Here is a 13990-nt window from a genome sequence, read left to right as displayed (position 1 = left end):
GAGAGAGGCTGGACTGAGGGCTTGTAGGCCTGTTCTAAGGCAGGTCCTCACCAGACATCACTGGCAACAACGTTGCCTACGGGCACAAACCCACCGTCGCTGGACCAGACAGGACTGGCAAAAAGTTATCTTCACTGACGAGACATGGTTTTGTCTCACCAGGGGTGATGGTCGACTTTGCGTTTATCATCGAAGGAATGAGCATTACACCGAGGCCTGTACTCTGGAGCGGGATTGATTTGGAGGTGGAGGGTCCGTCTGGTCTGGGGCGGTGTGTCACAGCATCATCGTACTGAGCTTGTTGTCATTGCAGGCAATCACAACACTGTGTGTTACAGGGAAGACATCCTCCTCCCTCATGTTGTACCCTTCCTGGAGGCTCATCCTGACATGACTCTCCAGCATGACATTGCCACCAGCCATTCTGCTCGTTCTGTGCGTGATTTCCTGCAAGACAGGAATGTCAGTGTTCTACCATGGCCAACGAAGAGCCCGGATTTCCATCCCATTGAGCATGTCTGGGACCTGTTGGATCGGAGGGTGAGGGCTAGGGCCATTCCCCCCAAAAATGTCCGGGAACTTGCAGGCGCCTTGGTGGAAGAGTGGGGTAACATCTCACAGCAAGCACTGGCAAATCTGGTGCAGTCCATGAGGAAGAGATGCACTGCAGTACTTAATGCAGCTGGTGGCCACACCAGATGTCCAGCTACAATAGTAATTTACAACATTACCAATGTCTACACTGTATTTCTGATCAATTTGATGTTATTTAATAAATAGACAAATGTTATTTTTTTTCAAAAACAAGGACATTTCTAAGTGACCCCAAACTTTTGAACGGTAGTGTATATTATTGTACTGCTCAAGGGATGTAATTATTGTTGTTCGGATAACCTTATTTACTATTACAGTTGAAGTCGGAAGTTTACATACACTTAGGTTGAAGTCATTAAAACTTGTTTTTCAACCACTCCACAAATGTCTTGCTAACAAACTATAGTTTTGGCAAGTAGGTTAGGACATCTACTTTGTGCATGACACAAGTAATTTTTCCAACAATTGTTTACAGATGGATTATTTCACTTATAATTCACTGTGTCACAATTCCAGTGGGTCAGAAGTTTACATACACTAAGTTGACTGTGCCTTTAAACAGCTTGGAAAATTCCAGAAAATGGTGTCATGGCTTTAGAAGCTTCTGACAGGCTAATTGACATCATTTGAGTCAATTGGAGGTGTACCTGTGGATGTATTTCAAGGCCTACCTTCAAACTCAGTGCCTCTTTGCTTGACATCATGGAAAAATCCAAATAAATCAGCCAAGACCTCAGAAAAAAAAATGGTGGTTCATTCTTGGGAACAAATTCCAAATGCCTGAAGGTACCACGTTCATCTGTACAAACAATCAGGGGCGGAAATCCCGGGGGGGACGGGGGGGACACGACCCCCCCATCCTGGGAAAAATATGATTTGTCCCCCCCAATATATCACTGAAACATAACTATGTAATTTAAATAATATTAATAATACGCAATGAAAGCAATTGTGCTGATTATAGACACTTAATAGCGCGTTTTTAAGTTTCAAAAGATTGCGACCCCCCCACCCTTTGCCTCACAATGGTTAGATCCCCTGCCAGTTCCTTAGCTTGCTAGGTAACAGAGAGGTCGTATCTACTGTCTGAAAGGCACTCAATGCACATAACTGACGTGAGGTTAATCCAGTCAATTGCGCACACACTAGCTGAATATGCAGAGCTAGCGCGCAAATATTAACTATTAAGCTAGCTAGTACCTATTCCATTTATGTGGCGTCGTCAAAGATGGAATCTTTGCTATCGTCAATTTATTCCAAGATCAGCATGCAGATGATGTAAGTTAGTGCTTCAAAGTCCCTGTGATAAGGTTAGCGATAAACTGAAATCCAAACTGAACAGAACTACACTCTCTTCTACCATTGTCTTAAATATATTTAATGGTCTCGTTGCAAAAGCTAAATTGTCGCAAGGGAACTTTTATTTATTTATTTTATTTCACCTTTATTTAACCCGGGTAGCAAAGATTATAGCAAACACCACTGAAACTGAATTGGTGCTCGCAAGCTTTGCAAATTCAGCTATTGTTGGAAGCCAGCCAATATGAAACAAACTATTAAAATTACAAAAGGTTGCAGCATATGTTGTGTAAATGGTGAACTCATACAGCTGTCAACTCTTGTCATTTTAATCCGTTTCACATTTGCTAGCTACCTTTTAGATCGAAGCCCAAATAGAATGATTGAAGATGATAGAAGCCCATCTCCTACTGTAAATAACCTACACACTGTGTGTGTAGCCAGCCAGCCAGGTAGAAAAATGGCAGAAAAATAAAAGACGGACATCAGAGTATTTTTCAATACACCAAAACGCATAGTAAGAACCCTAGTAGCCTAATATCTCAAAGACTAGTTGATAAAATGTTCAGAAGAAAGAAATTCAATTCTAATGGAAATGTTTCACAATGATGTCATTAGGCAGAGCAGGCAACAGGTGGCACACAGACAGCAGAGTTGGGGACAGATATGCAGGGACAGACTGGCAGAGACAGGGAGTCACAGGTAAGTTTATTGAGTCTTTGTTTGGCAACATTATGAAAGGTTCTCAATTTTTTTTACTTGTAAAATAGGAACATAATTGGAAAATGCCATGGATACCCCCACTCTCAACTTAAACTGGTGACTGAACTAAGATTTGTTAAAGGCAATGGTATTGCTGTTGTGATTAGTTGTGTAGTTTTGGGTACCGGTAGTTAGGAGTACGGCAAACACCTTATCCCGTGTGGCTCAGTTGGTAGAGCGTGGTGTTTGCAGCGCCAGGGTTGTGGGTTTGATTCCCACGGGGGACCAGTATGGGAAAAGAAATGTATGCATTCACTACTGTAAGTCGCTCTGGATAAGAGCGTCTGCTAAATGACGTAAATGAAAATGTAATTTCTTTGGTTCCTCAATATACATTTACCATATTACAATGTAGGCTATGTGTTACAGCACTACTTTTGGTGTCCCCCTCAGGACAATAGTACGCAAGTATAAACACCATGGGACCACACAGCCGTCATACCACTCAGGAAGGAGATGCGTTCTGTCTCATAGAGATGGACGTACTTTGGTGCGAAAAGTGCAAATCAATCCCAGAACAACAGCAAAGGACCTTGTGAAGATGCTGGAGGAAACAGGTACAAAAGTATCTATATCCACAGTAAAACGAGTCCTATATCGACATAACCTGAAAGGCCGCTCAGCAAGGAAGAAGCCACTGCTCCAAAACCTCCATAAAAAAGCCAGGCTACGGTTTGCAACTGCACATGGGGACAAAGATCATACTTTTTTGAGAATTGTCCTCTGGTCTGATGAAACAAAAATAGAACTGTTTGGCCATAATGACCATCGTTATGTTTGGAGGAAAAAGGGGGAGGCTTGCAAGCCGAAGAACACCATCCCAACTGCGAAGCACGGGGGTGGAAGCATCATGTTGTGGGGGTGCTTTGCTGCAGGAGGGACTGGTGCATTTCACAAAATAGATGGCATTTATCCATATGTGGATATATTGAAGCAACATCTCAAGACATCAGTCAGGAAGTTAAAGCTTGGTTGAGAATGGGTCTTCCAAATGGACAATGACCCCAAGCATACTTCCAAAGTTGTGGCAAAATGGCTCAAGGACAACAAAGTCAAGTGATTGGAGTGGTCATCACAAAACCCTGACCTCAATCCTATAGAAAATGTGTGGGCAGAACTGAAAAATCATGTGCGAGCAAGGAGGCCTACAAACCTGACTCAGTTACACCAGCTCTGTCAGGAGGAATGGGCCAAAATTCGCCCAACTTATTGTGGGAAGCTTGTGGAAGAATATCCAAAACGTTTGACCCAAGTTAAACACTTTAACGGCAATGCTACCAAATACTAATTGAGTGTATGTAAACTTCTGTCCCACTGGGAATGTGATGAAAGTAATAAAAGCTTAAATAAATCATTCTCTCTACTATTATTCTGACATTTCACATTCTTAAAATAAAGTGGTTATCCTAACTGACCTAAGACAGGGAATTTTTACGAGGATTAAATGTCAGGAATTGTGAAAAACTGAGTTTAAATGTATTTGGCTAAGGTGTATGTAAACTTCCGACTTGAACTGTATGTATTGATTTTTACCTTTTCTTTTTTCACTCTTTATTCGATGCGCAATGCAGAGAACACCGGAAAATAATTATAGTTTAATTACCATAGTGAATTATTGTATTGTTGAATTAACAAAATGGTTTGTTTATGTGTTAATTAATCCCATAAGGGATGAGTTGCCAATTGGTGATTTGACACGAAAATAAAATGTAATTCATTCATTCATATATTGTACTGTATTGTACCCTACTTTACTCTAATGTACTGAATTAAACTTTACTGTACTTTACAGATTTAAACTAAACTGTACTGTACTCTACTGTAGTGGTGCGTGGTCAGCTATTTGTTCACCCGCACCTGCCCGCAATTGCTAATAACCCATGAGCAACCCCTGGAATAGATGTAAAAATCTGAGGCCCACACCCGACCCTAACCCGCTAATAGAAAATGCGCTGAAGGCTACAGACAGGGACGGCGGAACGATTTTTTAACAGGGGGTGCAGGATTTTTTGGTTGTTGCCTGATTTAGATATGTTTCTGTTTATTACTTCTGACATTTTGGCATGCTATTTGTTAGTCAACTTGTCTACAATTAGATAGAAGCTTCTCTTCTGTCTTTATACAGGTCATTCGGAAAGTATTCAGACGACTTTAATTTTTCCACATTTTGTTACGTTTTGGCCTTATTGTTAAATTGATTAAATCGTTTTTTTCCCTCATCAATCTACACACAATACCCCATAATGACAAAGCAAAAATTTGTTTTCAGAAATGTTCGCTAATTTATCACATTTACATAAGTATTTAGATCCTTTACTCTACTTTGTTGAACCACTATTGTCAGTGATTACAGCCTGAGTTCTTCTTGGGTATAACACTACAAGCTTGGCACACCTATATTTGGGGATTTTCTCCTGTTCTTCTCTGCAGATCCTTCTCAAGCTCTATCAGGTTAGATGGGAAGCGTTGCTGCACTGAGTAGTCTCTCAGTCCCTGCCGCTGAAAAACATACCCACAGCCTGATGCTGCCACCACAATGCTTCACTGTAGGTATGGTGCCAGGTTTCCTCCAGACGTGACGCTTGGCATTCAGGCCAAAGAATTCAATCTTGGTTTCATCAGACCAGGTTATCTTGTTTCTCATGGTATGAGAGTCTTTAGGTGCCTTTTGGCAAATTCCAAGCGGGCTGTCATGTGCTTTTTACTGAAGAGTGGCTTCCGTCTGGCCACTCTACCATGATGGTCTGATTGCAGAGATGGGTGTCCTTCTGGAAGGTTCTCCCATCTCCACAGAGGAACCCTAGAGCTCTGTCAGAGTGACCATTGGTTTCTTGGTCACCTCCCTGACCAAGGCCCTTCTCCCCCGATTGCTCAGTTTGGCCGGGCGGCCAGCTCTAGGAAGAGTCTTGGTGGTTCCAAACTTCTTCCATTTAAGAAATATGAAGTCCACTGTGTTCTTGGGGACCTTCAATGCTGCAGAAATGTTTTGGTACCCTTCCCCAGATCTGTGGCTCGACACAATCCTGTCTCGGAGCTCTACGGACAATTATTTTGACCTCATGGCTTGGTTTTTGCTCTGACATGCACTGTCAACTGTGGGACCTTATATAGACAGGTGTGTGCCTTTCCAAATCATGTCCAATCAATTGAATTTTCCACAGGTGGAGTCCAATCAAGTTTTAGAAACATCTCAAGGATGATAAATGGAAACAGGATGCACCTGAGTTCAATTTCGAGTGTCATAGCAAAGGGTCTGAATACTTACGTAAATAATGTATTTCTGTTTTCCAAAAACCTGATTTCGCTTTGTCATTATAGGGTATTGTGTGTAGACTGCTAGGGATTTTTTTATATTTTTTATTTAATACATTTTAGAATAAGGCTGTAATGTAACAAAATTGAAAAAGTCAAGGGGTCTGAATACTTTCTGAAGGCACTGTATGTTGCCCTAGAAGACTAAATAAACCCTTGCTCACCAGAATAATGTAATGAATCGATAGAATGAATGCTTAAATCTAGTTGAGATCTGTGAAGTTTTTTTGGTCATCTTTGCTTCTTCGCAGAGCAATGACATTTAAGGACCAGGGAGAAAATGCAATATCTCTAAAAACTCAGTTTGACCTTGTAAGGAAATAGAAAGCTGTATATACGACCCAACATGTTTTTGATAAGATTTCAGTTCTGCTTGTTTACATATTTTATGTGGTAAAATACTATCAGCTTTTATGATGCTGATAAAGATAGCAACTCTACAGAGGGTATCTAACTACGCATTTGCATTCTGTCAAGATGCTAAAAGAAAGAAATCACATTTCTCCACTCCTGTTCCCCAGTCAAAATTTTGCCTGCATTTGGTGTATAATTTTACTTCAGGAAATGCTTAATTCTGCAGGAATTCATATTAAGGCTATGTGTGAGGTTATAGACATACAGTCAGTGTCCAGGTTTCAGTTTCCATTTAACCCATCTGAACAGGTAGGTTACAGTTCCCTTGATGTGCCATAGGCCTATTTGAAGTCCCCATATTGTGACTGTCAAATGTGTATAGCGCCTCACAATCACACATGATGCATCCTCTTTTAGCATTTCACCAAATCTTTCCCAAACATTACTTTTCTGTCCCTCCCTTCTCTTTATTTTCAACTCTCCATTTTCTCTTATTGAATGAAACTCTGACATTGTCCTTTTTGCCTCCATGGATCAACGTTCACATTTTTGCCTCCGTGGATCAACATTCACCTATTTTGCCAGTTCCCAAAAACATTTGACGATTGCCATGTAGGCAATTTGCACATGTACAGTTAGGCCCTAAAGCTTAGGCTGACACACTAATGCTAGCTAGCCTAAAATAATACTGTACTGTAGTCTACTAAATAAAACTCTACTGTCCTGTACCGTACCATATTGTACTCTTCTGTGCTCTACTGTACTAGACTGTGCCGTACTGTACTGTGATCTTCAAATTTGTGAAGCATAGCCTAGACAGGCACTGCACCAGGATTTTTTCTCTCCCGGTGTTAAGGGGGGGCTTGACCAATACATGGGGGTGCTAAGAAAATAGTTAATGACTATTTAGAAGTGCATTTATCCCATATGCATAATCAGACAACTGTGCATTGATAATAATGTTTTGGATGAAATGTCTATCACAAAGACAGAAATGAAAGGAATAATATCCACAATACAGCCACAATGAGAAGTGAATTTAGCCTACCTATGCCAGTCAACTGTGCACACATGGTGTAAAACGAGCTGCTGTCATCACAATCTTAGCAATTATATTCCTTTTGCAAAAAATACTTGTAGGAAGACTGGCCGACAATATGCATGCGTCTTCTTGTTCCATCCAGATCCAGATCAGTGCGATTGAATCATGTTCCTACCACCGGACAGGCGCTCTCTGTCAATAAATAAAAGGTCTTTCAGTTACGCACGTGACGCACGCAAGTGTTGTTTTATAGAAGGACGATGCGTCTGTTGTTGTGGTTCAGTGCAAATTAGTTTATAATCTTCTGGACATCCAGGGCCTTGGTTCTTTCTGCATGTATGGACAGGCAGGCAAGGTAGCTGAGTCGAGAGTTTGCTAAGTATTTCATTCTGTATATCATGATGCGTGTACTTAGCATTTCTAGGATTATCTGAGATTTTCTGTGTAACTGTTTTGTCGAATTTGCCTATGACCTGTAAAAGTTCAAGGAAGTTTCCCTGGTTGACAGCCATGTCGTTTTCTATGTCTCCTCTGTGAAAGTCCCTGGTATGCGGTGTAACGCAATGACTCCACAACTGCTCTCATATACTCTCTGTTCTCTCAAACTATTTTTGAATCTCCATCACTTAGAGCATTGTATATTTATGCTCCACACTAGCATTGTGTGTCTTGAACGAACTTGTCGCCTTCTTCCAGTTCTACTAGCCTTTGTGGGTAAATGCCACCTTCTCTCCACCATGGTTTCCTGGACGTTGAAAGTGGCAGCATGCAAAGAAGAAAGCACAGTCCTTTGAAATAGAATATTCCAGCCATTGGTAATCCTCATACCAGCTACAATTGAAGTAGCGATCCTGCTGTCCAACTTTTGTGGCTGGATAAAGCCAAAGAAGAGGGTGCCCTGGTTCTTCAACAGGTGACTGGCTTAAATCAGAGGGTGCGGTGGCTGTGCTAACAGTGCAGCTAATGGTGGCTGTGGAGCAGCTAGCAGCGACGAACTGCTCTGGTGCTCCCTCACGTCGTGACTCACAAGATTCTCTCTCCGACTCATCTTCCTTATCTCCCTCTTCTTCTTTGGCCCCCTCGGAGACAGGGTCTGGATTTTCATTTTCTACCCACACTCATCTCTTGATCAGAAAATGGTCCATCGCAATGGGGTGAGATGGGCGACTAGCTAGCTAGAAGTTAGCTCACATAATGTAGCCTAACGTGCACAAGCACACACACCAGACACCCCCCCCCACACACACACCAGTCATAGGATAAACGCGCGGCACGAGCACGCAGCCAGGGATCAGATTGGGAACAGAATGGCTGGTTATTAACTTTTACATATTTCTTTATTTAAAAATAAAAAAAATACTAAAATGCTTGAGGGGGCTTAACTGGGGCTACGCAGATTTGTGACGTGGCTATAGCCCCCCTATTGGGTACTCAGGAAAAATGAACTACGACTGGGAAAATACATTTTGAACTTTCATCCAACTCTGAATTGTAAATCAGGAAATCTGCCTCTTACTAGAGCTACGACCTGAAGATCACTGACATCATCATGATTCAACCTTTTTTTTCTTTGAGTTCCCAGTTGTCTTGAAAGCACCATAAATCCAGAGAATGCCAGACTTTGATGACAAAGTTTGATGACAGAATTTGCCCACGATGGACCGCCGCACCACCTTCCTGTTCAAGTGAGCACAGCACACTTGAGTCCAAAAATGTCTTGTATGCTGCTGCATAAATTACGTAATATGCCAGGGAGATGTGTATAATGTAGCTAAGAAAGTGATACTAAATGTATGTTGTGTAAGCTGTTAGTAGCCCATGTGCCTCACCCTAATAATTTGGTCTACTTTCACCTCTTAATTTTGCCTACTGTGGTGCACATGTAGCCTATAACCTGTTTTTGAGAAATGTAATCATTGAATGTTGTAAGAGCTTTCATTGTCTGCTTATATGCCCCCTTTATTTATCCTATGGTTCTGACTAAGGGTACAGGGAGAACACTGTAAGAACACCCCATGTTCTTAATTCTGTAGCTGTACATTTCAAAAGTGCTGAACAAATAGTTATATTGACTATGTCCGTCCTAGCTCGCTCAATGTCTTAATCGAAATAACGGATTGCCTCTTATCCGCTTGTTGTCCCCTTATGCTATAGTTTGTACATCTCAATTGTCAGTAGAAACCACATTTGTTTAAGCAAGTCAGCCATATCAGCAATGTTTTTTTTAAAGGCAGTAAATGAGGCGGAATGAACTGTTTTGCTGCCAGACAAGGCTCCGCTGATAGCCAGGTGTAGCAGCGGTATAGTGCAATTAATGTATCCCACTTTATTTTATAAAAAAAAAAAATGGTAGTGGTGTGGCTGAACAGCCTGTTGCACCTGTCTTCTCTCGTTGCTGGCTTGAATCTCTGCTGAACATTGTCGGAGAGCTGCCTTTGTGCAGGGGCAGATCATTAATCCCAATACTCCTCAGCTGTGGGGGTCGTAGCTCAGGTCCCTAATTAACACACTCATTCCCTCATTGACACAACAAGACGAGCACTCAAAAGGGGTTACCGAATTCAAAGGAAAGGAAGTCCTGTAAATAAGTAAACCAAAACACAGCACAAGCTAGGAATAAATTAACATTAAATCACTAAGTAAATAAATTCAAAATAAAGCACACGAGGGAAAAGTACTAAATAGAACCATAGGCACACGGTTATACAATAAACTAAATGGAAGTTGACTGGCTACTGAACACAAATGAGCCTATGCATTTACTCTAATATACATACATTTGAGTTGAACTTGTGTATTTACGGTCAACAAACCATTATTAGATGACCAATATTACTAGCATACAAACTAGGTCCTCAGTAGTACCAGTGTTGTGAAACCAAGATATGTAGTTGAATCAGTGTTTGATCTTCATGCACTCACTACTTATTAGGTATACAGCACAAAGTGAGGAGATGGCGACTCTCTGTGGTTATAGTGTGTAGTTGAAGCATATTTCTGTCAGTGCTTATGTATGTAGTAGGACCCTTGAAGTCTGACCTTTTTTATCCAAGAGATGGCAGTATACAAAAAACATTCTGAATTTATTGGATGGAGGCATCGTTGATAAAAACAATTACAATTATCTGCACTAAACAGAGCTGCTCTTTTACTAAAACAAAATAATCCACCTTTTTTTGTGATCCAAAATGCATTTCAACAACACTCATCTCAAGTGCATCATCACCACAAGTAATAAACATCATCACCACACCACTAGTAATAAAAAATAAAAATAAATCCTGAATTGCGCAATTGAGTCAGTCCTTGCAAATTAAATATTTTTTTGTAGTGGTGTAAAAATCTAATGTTTGACATCAATAACACGGAGCTATACTGGCCTGAAGGAGATACAGAATCGAATCAAATTAATCTGATCTGCGATTAAACCTCCTTCACCAGCTTGGCATCCATGATCCTAGTTCATTCTGTGACAGTCTAAATGATCTCTGTTTTTTGCACAATTAATTCCATCTTGCTTCTAACCACCCAAACCAAAAACATATTTCATAATATATTAGGACTATATGTTGTACATATGTTTTTAATTTAAATGTTTTCATTTCAAGATTGACAGATATGAACAGTGAAAGCATGTGAGTGAGACCCTACAAACCTACAGTAAGGAGAGATGGGTTTTTTATCATGCCACATTTTGCTCCAGATAGATTTAAATACAGGGAAAGAGAAAACAGGATATTGGTTCACTATTCAGTTCACTATTCAGGCCAACAATCTCTATAGTACATACACTCTACATATCTGCATGCAGCAGTTTTTTCTTATTACATTGCTGCAGAGGAAATCGATGATAAGCAGCTTTATCAACATCATCAGATATTTAAACTAATAACAAATAGTCTTGTTCACCACCCATATATCTGAAATGAAGCCTTACATATCAGGCTCCTTCAGAACATTTTTCTCCATCATCTGAACAAACCATTTAAGGGTGCAGACTGATGTCTGTCATTAGGTCTATGGACAGACAGCTTTAAAAATTACACTTTTGTGAGAGTCCAATAATTATAACCCTCCTATCACAATGTGACCAAGTCGCAATAGATGAAGCAGGGCATGTCTCATAAATGTGGAGTAAAGTAGGACGGCTGGAGATGATAACCATTGGGTAAGAAGGGATGTAACATCCCTCCAGTGGACGACAAAGGAACCGCACCATCAGTATGAAAGATCATATTCCCAGAGCTGAAAGACGGGAAAGTTTGGTAATTGGCTGAACTCGACACACAAGTCACAGGGCTTGGGTTGACACTGACCAAAGAGTTGGACCCGGGAGGCATCGTGCTGTCCGCACCCGGGTTCTGTTTCTTCCACTTGGTTCTTCTGTTCTGGAACCAGATCTTGACCTGCGTCTCAGTGAGGCTGAGGGACAGAGCCAGGTTGAGTCTCTCACACACGGACAGGTATCTCGTAGAGCGGAATTTGTTCTCCAGAGCCACCAGTTGTTCATAGGTGAAGGCAGTTCTTGCGCGTCGCGGCTTGGCACAACCAAGATCCGAGCGCCGCCGTTTGTGGGGCAAGAGGTCATGCGTGGCTGAAGTTTCGGGGGTGCTGCTGATGCTGTCCACGTCCCCCTCTATTTGCTCCTCTGGCTCAGTCGCTGAGTGTACTAAAAGTGGGTTGCTGACGGTTACCTGGTGCTCTGCGCTACTTGAGTGGTCAGTCTTTGTGTCTTCGCCTGTGAACACAGACATTAACATTAGTACTGTAAATGGGCTTTTCAAGAGCTAATCCAATTCCCTGCAAATGTTCATGTTTTTGATCTCATACATAGGGAAATAAGATCTCAAAAAGCAGCAGCATGTTGATGAGGAAGTGCATGCATGTGCCAAGTGGAAAGTGGTGCTGAATGGACAGTGCCACCTGAGCGCCCCTCTTCTCTAGAGCCATAACTCCCACTTAAACTATGTTTACAGTAGCTTGTTTGAGATCTATGCATAAAGTAAGAATGAAAAAAATAAAGTATGATCCCTTAAATGGAAAATATGAGTATATTAATTAAAGACTCTGAACATTTCCACTGTGTGAAATCCGTAACACCAATAAATAGTCGAAAATAGGCCTACCTAATAGCGTAACTGTAAAATGTGTTTGATTCAAATCTGGGAGTTGTGCGAGTGGAACGAAGCGAGGGTTAAGAAGGGGACTAGGGTGGCTTGGCCTCTAATCCCTAAATAATTTATAAATCACAAATCGCCTCAAATGTCATGTTGCGGAGAGAAATCCCAGCTAAATCCTGCTCCACCATCTACCCATGACGTCCTAATGGAGTTTCATATTTGTGGGTGGATCGATAAATGTCATCTATTTAAAGGGAAGTTTTAATCGAACGATATTTAGGATCAGACATGGATGGGGTTTGGAGTTTGTACCTGCAAGGTGCTGGAGGGAGATATGCAGGATGCAGTAATGGGATATCGATCAAAGCGAGCGAAGGCATCCTCAATGGGACGATTTAAACAATTATCTGGCCAGTCTGTCCCAATGCCAATCACACACCGGGCTGTGGGCGCTACCCTTTGTGGGTTTCTGAAAAGGAAACCTAGCCTTGGAAATTAAGGGAAGGTCATAAAGAGATGACAACATTTTATCTGATATAAAATAGCCACTCTTAGTTGGTCAGTGAACCAATAAGCTATAGGGGTTTCTTATATTGGCCATTGGACCTATATCGTATAAACTATGGACATAGTATGTATTTTATTTTATCCCTTATGTTTAAATTTGTATGGACATAAGTCATGTAATAATGCAAAACACAAATTATGCTGAACTGAATTAATAAAGCACACTACATTGGCTTCATACGTTTGATCCACAACGTTCCCTTAAAACAAAAAAGAACAGAAGATATAGCCATATCAAAAAGGCGTTATTGTCTGTAGTTTTGTGGCATCTTTACCTGCTTCCATGCGCTCAAGTGGCTCTCCATCTGCGCCAGTGTCCGCTTCTAAATGTGCCAGTCCTGCGTTCAGCAAAGGAAGCTTGTCCTTTGTTGGAGAAAGTTCGCTTTTCTTCTTGCTATTAAATTTCTTTGGGTCCAATATGTCAATTATAGAAAAAGAAATCCTATGACTAGATGTCATTTTCACATTAGGATCCTTGGAATCCAGCATCCTTTGTAATCCCTCTAAATTGATCAAAGAGAAGAGGTGGGAACTCGCGCTTGATATTACGCGTCTGGGTAAGCACTTGGCATACTTTCTGCACTTTAAACGTTGGTTAAACTGGTCAAATGGCAGTCACACAAAGTGCACCTGCCCTCAGATGTCTCTGTCAGTCTGGACAAGTAGTGGTCGGTGAGGGAGGTTAGTGAGATATTTAAAGCATCTGTCCTCTCCGCTCGATTCGAAGAGACGCGGTTTCTGGCTCCCACGTGACAGCCCCGTTAGCGTTTCACACAACGTCCCGTAGTTGGTTTAAAGCGTTCGTCGATAATCACCCATATTATTAAATCCAATGACATCCGTTCCTTTACCCAAAGTGAATAGTTGACAGGTTGCTAAATAAAACTGTACGAGCAACTCTGCTGCAATGTAAAGAATAGGTGATACAATCCTCGATTTG

At 41.3% G+C, this 13990-nt stretch overlaps 1 protein-coding gene across 1 annotated transcript; it reads right to left on the bottom strand.

The window, feature by feature from the left end:
- Nucleotides 1–10481: 10481 nt before the first annotated feature.
- On the bottom strand, nucleotides 10482–13785 carry nkx1-2a (NK1 homeobox 2a). Its single transcript, XM_014206847.3, has 2 exons — nucleotides 13326–13785; nucleotides 10482–12101 (listed from the first exon to the last, which is right to left on the bottom strand). The coding sequence occupies exons 1-2, from the start codon at nucleotides 13537–13539 to the stop codon at nucleotides 11485–11487; spliced, it is 831 nt and encodes a 276-aa protein (XP_014062322.1). The 5' UTR covers nucleotides 13540–13785; the 3' UTR covers nucleotides 10482–11484.
- Nucleotides 13786–13990: the final 205 nt, after the last annotated feature.

This window comes from Salmo salar, chromosome 01 (assembly GCF_965601325.2).
Source record: "Salmo salar chromosome 01, fSalSal1, whole genome shotgun sequence".
In the NCBI taxonomy this organism is placed as follows: Eukaryota; Metazoa; Chordata; class Actinopteri; order Salmoniformes; family Salmonidae; genus Salmo; species Salmo salar.
This window is presented reverse-complemented; position numbering and strand designations above follow the sequence as displayed.

Coding starts and splice junctions, on each gene's coding strand:
- nkx1-2a (XM_014206847.3), bottom strand. CDS start 13,539: ATGCTGGATTCCAAGGATCCTAATGTGAAAATGACATCTAGTCATAGG. Junction 12,102..13,325: donor ACTTGAGCGCATGGAAGCAG/GTAAAGATGCCA, acceptor CTGTGTTCACAG/GCGAAGACACAAAGACTGAC.